This window comes from Vigna radiata, chromosome 2 (assembly GCF_000741045.1).
Source record: "Vigna radiata var. radiata cultivar VC1973A chromosome 2, Vradiata_ver6, whole genome shotgun sequence".
In the NCBI taxonomy this organism is placed as follows: domain Eukaryota; kingdom Viridiplantae; phylum Streptophyta; class Magnoliopsida; order Fabales; family Fabaceae; genus Vigna; species Vigna radiata.
The window spans coordinates 22440821-22448506 of record NC_028352.1 but is presented as its reverse complement, the minus strand read 5'-3'; the positions used below and the strand labels follow the sequence as shown (position 1 = coordinate 22448506).

Genomic DNA, 7686 nt, shown 5'->3' with positions numbered 1-7686 from the left:
GGAACTCCGAACCTATTAAACCTTAAAATAATTTCAAATGAGATGAATTTAAATTCAATTCAACATATTTAAATGTCTTAAAAAAATTGTTAAATTCAAGGTAAAAACAAGGTTAGATTTAACATTCTAAGTGATTTTAACGCTGTTCAATAATTATATTATTATATAATAAACTCAGTTCGATTTTTAAGTATGTCCTGTTATCAATCATGACATGTTTCATCAATTCTAAAAACAGATGTTTTCCCGCTTTCAAACATATTCAGCTGATGTTTTCGGTGAAATAGATTTTGTTTTTCTGCTTTATCCCTACACATCAACCATGCAGTCTCGTGACCTCTCTCCACTTGCAAATTCTGAACTGTTCAAACTCTGAAAATGGTTAGAACATCATGCAAAAGGGTCTGTATGGTGCCGTGTGGCTTTAGCTTTTCGTCCCTTTCATGAAAAGAAAATGAAGTCAAGGTTGCAATAGCAAACTTGTTCACCACCTAAAAATGGTGGCAGCAGCCCCATTAATGCTCCCTGTGGCAGAAAAATGAGAAATGAACAGGTAAACAAAAGTAGGGAAAACATTTAATAAAGGGTTCTAAGGAACAATGGCACAAGCTCTAGGATTCAAGACTTCAATTGTGTAAGACTTTGTCTAAATGCAAATGTCAATGGTAAAAGCATTGAACAGTGTTGTGCAGTTGAGGAGGCAATTAATGAAGAAGGAAAGAAAAGTCTGTGACTGAAGCCATCCTTTTCTTTCCTTACAGTTTGCAACGTTTGAAAAGTAAGCAACCTACTCTCAAACCTTCCTTTTAAGAGATATCCCTTCTTCTTCATTCTAATTCCATGCTTCAAATATTATTATTCTCTTTGAATTTGATTAAGAAAACCAAACTGGTCTAATTTCTTAAAGGCTCAAACCCTTTTTTTCTCTTCAAATTTTCTTCCTTTTTGCTACATTTTTCTCGGGGAGACTTATAAATGTGGCAAAATCAGGCCAATCATTCTTCTTACAGTGGTTCTGTCAAGGCTCTTGAAGATGATATACAACATGCTAATTCCTTGTAAGCTAATTCTTCTATTTAATTTTATAGCCAAGTGTATTATTCCATTCCCATTTGCCTTGCTCTTTCCCTTTTCATTTTATGGATGACAAAGGGCTGCAATATCACTGAAATATTTTTGGTATGATTAGAAATTCAAGTGTGAGGTATAACTCTCACTTTGAGTAAAGATGGTAAGAAAAAAAATACCAAGTTTTAGGTTAAAAGTAGTGTTAAAATCTTATATAGGTGAAGATATGTCTCATTTAGTGTTATGACTACATGCAGAATCCCCTCAAAAGAACTCATTTCTGTGTTACATGCAACTGAGAACTGCATGTTTGTCCTTTGTCATACCAATATGTTAGGAAGATTCTTTACTGCTATCCAGTCACAGATAATCATATTTAGCAAGTTTATTGATATTTACAATAATTATTAAGTTTTTGTCATTGTCATGTAATTACAAATGCATTGGTTTATCTATGTCTACAGTAATTATCATGCAAGTCGTTTCATCAATGCAAAAATTGCAAAGAAAAAAACTGATATATTGTGTTTGATTAGGCTATGTTTATGACAGATGAACTTTAAAATTAGTGCAGGGCATTGTCACTTCCTGGAGATTGTGATGGGAACTGTTTTCAGATGAAATTATCTTACAGCCCCTTTGCACCTCTTTTCTTGCACTTGATTCAATGGTTGGATCTTAGTTGCACGGATACTTTACCTGTGTATTTGGGATTACTCCACATACTAATTTTCAATGTAAGTCACCATTGTTCAATTTTCTAAATTTTCACTCTTTTGTATACTTTCCCCACCCTTTTGTGATGGAAATGCAAATGAATTAGCTATGTTTCTTTTGTCTTAGTCCAGGTATACGCTGATGGAATACCATCTATTTCCTCAAATGAAAGGAAAGCAACTATAAAGGAATTTTATGGTATGTTTTAATGTTATGTTACATATTTATATGTATGTATCTGGTTTTGTTGGTGCCTTTTTTCTCTTGAACTGTGAATCAACCTTTGAGGATGATGGCATGCTTTTGCAGCTGTTATATACCCTTCATTAAGGTTGCTTCAAGGCGAGTTTAACAATGATCGAAGACACAGTTATGCAGAAGTGAACAGAAAGAGGCTTGAAAAGGTCCAAAGTAAAGATTTAGAGGGAGATGAAGAATGTGGCATATGCATGGAAAACAACATGAAGATGGTTCTGCCAAACTGTGGACATTCCTTCTGCATAAGTTGCTTCCATGATTGGTACTGTCAGATGCCACAACAGAATTAAATTCCTTTGCCTATTCTGATAACTTCTTTTTTCCATAAATGAGAAAACATAATAGAAATAAATCAATTTTTTACTAAACTATTCATGAAAAAATTTCTCCAAACAAGCCCTTAATGTCATCATGATATACCAAGATAACATCATTCAATTTGGTTATTATTCATTTATGAAAGAACTTACAGAAACCATGATCTTTCTGAAACGAACGATTTATAACTACTGCATAAACCATTTACTCTTGATAAAAACATGCATTTATATGATTAATATTGACTAAAATAAGACTAGTTTCCAGTTACAGACTGGTTTTATAGAATTGAGTCAAGTTTAAATTTTATTTCTTAATATAATGTTGAATGAGATAATGTTATGGTAGGATATAAAAGTAAGTGTTATGTCTTGTGAGTGCAAAATGTAACAGATGAAAAATTCAGGTACATGAGATCAGAGTCATGTCCCTTTTGCCGTGGAAGCATGAGAAGGATCAGTCCTGCAGATTTATGGATGGTCATTGGCAACAGTGATGTGGTTGACAGCTTCACCATTGCAAAAGACAATTTGAGACGTTTGTACCTTTTCATTCAAACTCTGCCTCCAATCTTAGCAGAACCACATCTACTATACACATTCAATTACATGCTATGACTTCAACAAAAAATAAAAAGGCTTTTAATTATAACTTTTATGCAGTTGAAATAGTTGAATCAGACAAATATGCTTTTCCCTGTGTTGTGAACACCTCAATCTCATGCTTATAATAATATTGAAAGAGTACAGAGCATAAACTATGAAAGGCATCAATCATAGATATTTTGATTTCTTTTACCTGTGAGAGCCTAAAGTTGTGGTTGAATGGCTTTGAAATGGACACGTTCTGGCTTTTAATACACTAATAATCAACGGCTAAATCATGGTGCACCGAGTCATCATAAACAGTACCTATAGCTATTTTCACAAAATGAGATAAAGTAAACAAATATATGAGACATTAGATGATGTCATGCTGTGTTGATTTTTTTTCGTACATTTTTTCTTCTCAAAATCTCGTTTAATGTTAAATCGTATAAGAATTGATATCACTTTTATATTTCTTAAATACAATATTATTTTACTTTTATAACTATTATCCTTTTACTTTTCCATTTACTTGTCCAATGATTACACTATCTAAATAACTTATATTCCCTAATAATACATTTACTATAATTTTTATCAAATTGTAAAAAATAAAGTGCAGAGTGACTCTTTTACTTTACAAGTTTCTTGCATTATTTCTTTTCATTTGGTAAGAGATTTTTAAGAGTAAAAAATATATATTCTAAAGAATTGATTCGAAAATGGATGGGAAGTAACATACATACATGAATAAACATCATCCTATTGAAAAAAACCTTGATAGAGTGTTAGATTCACTTTTGTTCTGTGTTTAATTGGCCCAGTTGCTTTTAATTAAAGAGAATAAAGGTTTATTAACGGAGCCCAAGTGGGTGTATTACTGCTACTACAACAATGATTTCGAAATAACAAAATTGCTTCAATAAGCCCAATTTATACAACCAAAGGGTGTGATTCTGGCAAGTGGCCCAATCATTAGGCATCAGCATATTCTCCACACACAACCCTCTCATTGCATTTAAACAACTAAAAATATTATATATTCTCTAAGTGCTTAATTATCATTACAAAAATATTTAAAAATTGAAATTGAAGAATATCTATCTATCTATATATAGAGAGAGAGATTGATAGATGGATAGATATATATATATTATTTGTGTTGGATTGGAGTGAAAGTGAAAAGAAAAAAAAAAGACAAAATAAAAATAGAATGAAAAAAGTTTCATTAAGATTAAAAGAAGAGAGGGAAAAGTGAATATATTCTACCCTATTTGTTTGCATGAGTGAACAAATACAATAACAAAAATAAAGTAGAAGAGAGTGTTTTTATATTATTTAGAAGTTAACATTTTACTTGATTAATTTTCGTAATATTAAATTTTAAGGGTTAAATATGTTTTTAGTCCTTATACTTTGAGGCGATTTTGGTTTTAGTTCATTTTCAAACTATGGTACAATTTAGTCCTTCAACTTTAGAAAACTCTGGTTTTAGTTTTTTTTACCAATTTTTTTTAACTTTATTTGTTGTTTTAAACATGTTTCATTATAGCATTTGGATCGTTTACACTGTTTGACACATTTTTGCTTCAATATTAACTAAGAAACGTGCTTGAAACAACAAATGAAGTTAAAAAAAATTGGTAAAAATAACTAAAATCAGAGTTTTCTAAAGTTGAAGAACTAAATTGTACCATAGTTTGAAAATGGACTAAAACCAAAATCACCTCAAAATATAGGGACTAAAAACATATTTAACCCTTAAATTTTTAGTGTTTACAATTTTCCAAAAAACTACAAAACTTAAAAGAATAGGAAAATTCACCTTCTCCATTTTATATTAATTTAAGAAATAAGTCTTTTTTTTTATGAATCCCATGAAACTATTTTTCATTGTTTATTTATTTATTTCTCAAAGCAACACTAAAAATTATTATTTCTTGTTTATCTTCTTGTGGGTAAAGTGAATACATGTGGAGTTTGGTACAGCCTTGTAGGTAATTGAATTCCACATGTACTATGAAGGTATAAAGGAAAGGTTAAAGTTAGAGGTAGAATATAAAACTCTATGCCTTTAGAGTTTATTTTTTTGGTAGAATGCATTAAACTAGTTATTTATTTATTTATTTATTGAAGTGTTCTAAATTCGGTTTAAAAAATAATTGAAGTGTTCTAAACTCGGTGAAAAATAAATTTAATTTAAAAAAAGTTTCATGACAAAATTTTGTTTAAAAAATAATTTTTCTAAAAAATAATTGAATTACTTTTATAAATTGAGATGGCAAAGCGAAGATTAACACAGACAAAAGTTTGCAGCTTTAATGTGCACTTAATGAGTGTGAAATTAAAATTTGGTACAATAACACCTTTTAGTTACTTTTTGAAAGGGTTGTTATTTATTAAGGAAGCGTGGAAGACACGCGCCAATGGTACGAAGACAGAACCTTTGTTTTTATTTTAATTTTTTTGACCTGACGCTGATGTTTTGTCCCTCTGCCTTTGTGCTTTGTCTTTGTTCAATTCAGTTACTTGTTTTTGTTTCCATATATATTTTATTATTCACTCGCTGGAAACCAACATCACCCTGAGGTGGGTTATAACTTGCATATATAATTTTCTTTTTTTTTTAAAGAAAACTACTCTATTTATTTTTTATATTTTTGTTTTGTTTTCTTAAAAATTATTTCTATTATTTATGCATCTTTTCATCTATATATATTTATTTATTTATATTTGAGCATATATCAATAATTTATTAATTATATCAGGTATCATTAATATAACATAATGTTTTGACTGTTTTTTTAATTATTTAATTAATAAGTTGGTCTTCATGTTTTGATTTAAAATTTATTTGTTTTATATTTTTGGATCAATTTAATTTTTTTTAAAACTATGTTATCAGCTTTGAAACTGACACATGTAAAGGAAATATATAAAAATTAATTTAAAAACATTACGTGTAAAAATTTAAAATATTGTCAAAAGTTTCAAAATTGAAAATCACACAAATTTTGATACATACATATTGTAAATAACATTAACACCAATTATCAAATTAACTGTTTAAAGTATATTGAGATTCAATTAAATTAATGAAAGTATATCTTTAATTATTTTAATTGTTATATTACTTTATAACTTTGGGATAGTATAAATACATTTAGGTACCAGTCTATTTCAATAAATTATATATAGAAATAATAATAGATTGGATCGAATATAAATAGTATTTACATACAAATTTAATTTGTAAATAAATACATGTGTTGTAATTTAATGGTATCTTTTAAAAATATTTGTAAATATTTTAAAATTACATATACCTGTATAGACATCATATATAAAATTATAAAATAAAATATAAAAAATAATATAAATTAAATTGAATATAATCAAATGTAATCTAATAAAATATAAATTTAATTTAATTTAATAAAATATACATTAAATTTTAAATTTAAATTTTTGTAAATAATAAATAATCACAAATACAAATAGTATAAAATTGCATCTGATATTAAAATATTCGTATGAATAATTATATCACAAATTTTATCTATATATAAAGTAAGAAGGTATTTTTGTCATCCAATCTATGATTTATCTCAATATTAATTAATATTAAAATGAATGTTAACGTTAATGTTAATTATTAATAAAATTAGAATGATAATAGAATTGATGATTGATTGGAATTTGGAGATGGGAACTAAAATGAAATTAGAAATGTGTAAGAATTGCTCTTTTGTCCAACAACTTTCCCATCATGCCTGTGAAATGCATTCCACGTGCCTTTCCACCAAAACTATGTCACTCATCACATGAATTTTCACAATGTCCATCTTCCTTTTTTTTTTTTCCATTTTCAGTGAATTTTTAGCTGGTTTTCATTTTTCATTTTTATATATTATTTCAGTTTGTTATATCTATTTAATATGAAATCAATTTTCTTAACAAAATAACATTATTATGCATTAAAACAAAAGCATAAATTAAGAACACGGGTGAACCATATAAACTTTTGGTCAACACACTCCTCGAATTACAGAATCACCATTTACACTTAATTTCCTCTAAGTCCTTCATCGGTTATACTTCTTCAATGCATTGGTCACATATAAACACAAACCATCACTAATCACATATTAGAATTATGATTATAAATTCAGCATGTTTAATATTTAACAAGATAAAATGTGTTTATGAACTCTTGAATCTTAATTGGATCGATCTTAATTACATATTTATTTTAAAATTTATAAATACAGAAATAAGATAAAAAGATAAATGATTATACTTATTATAAAATTTAAACTATATTATGATAATTAATTGAATTCATTAACTGACTTAAGTGTCCAAATATCAAGTCTATTTAAAGATTACTTAAAGAAGACTAATTAAAACGATAATCGAAATTGAAAGTGATGTAAAAATACTAGTGATTAAGTGTGAAGGAATACTTAAAGACTCCAGTGTCCCAAACAACTGATATTTTGTTTTTGTTTACGAGAGAGATTAATCTTGATCACAGCTAGAATACATACTATACATATATGAGTTGAGAAAGAAAGTAAGTGATAGTCGAAGCCAAAGACAAAAGAACATTTGAAAGAGAGTTGACTTAAAAGAAAAAACAGTAATAAAGAGAGTAGTTAATAGGGTTGAGAAACGCAGGTGGTGTGCAGATGCAGGTGCAACAGAAGAAAAGAGAGAACAGAGGTTGGAGAAGTAT

General features: G+C 28.1%; 1 protein-coding gene across 3 annotated transcripts; it reads left to right on the top strand.

The window, feature by feature from the left end:
* Positions 1–854: 854 nt before the first annotated feature.
* LOC106755936 (E3 ubiquitin-protein ligase RNF8) lies at positions 855–3134 on the top strand. Of its 3 annotated transcripts, none has more exons than XR_002666047.1 (5): positions 855–1058; positions 1643–1805; positions 1912–1983; positions 2095–2305; positions 2768–3134. XR_002666047.1 is itself a non-coding variant. In XM_014638169.2 (5 exons), the coding sequence occupies exons 1-5, from the start codon at positions 976–978 to the stop codon at positions 2976–2978; spliced, it is 735 nt and encodes a 244-aa protein (XP_014493655.1). In that variant the 5' UTR covers positions 855–975; the 3' UTR covers positions 2979–3134. The 3 variants fall into 3 exon arrangements, 2 of the variants coding, with proteins under 2 accessions (XP_014493655.1, XP_014493656.1); XM_014638169.2 differs by having other exon boundaries at positions 1917–1983; XM_014638170.2 differs by having other exon boundaries at positions 1638–1805; positions 1917–1983.
* Positions 3135–7686: the final 4552 nt, after the last annotated feature.

Coding starts and splice junctions, on each gene's coding strand:
- LOC106755936 (XM_014638169.2), top strand. CDS start 976: ATGTGGCAAAATCAGGCCAATCATTCTTCTTACAGTGGTTCTGTCAAG. Junction 1,806..1,916: donor TCCACATACTAATTTTCAAT/GTAAGTCACCAT, acceptor GTCTTAGTCCAG/GTATACGCTGATGGAATACC. Junction 2,306..2,767: donor ATAAGTTGCTTCCATGATTG/GTACTGTCAGAT, acceptor TGAAAAATTCAG/GTACATGAGATCAGAGTCAT.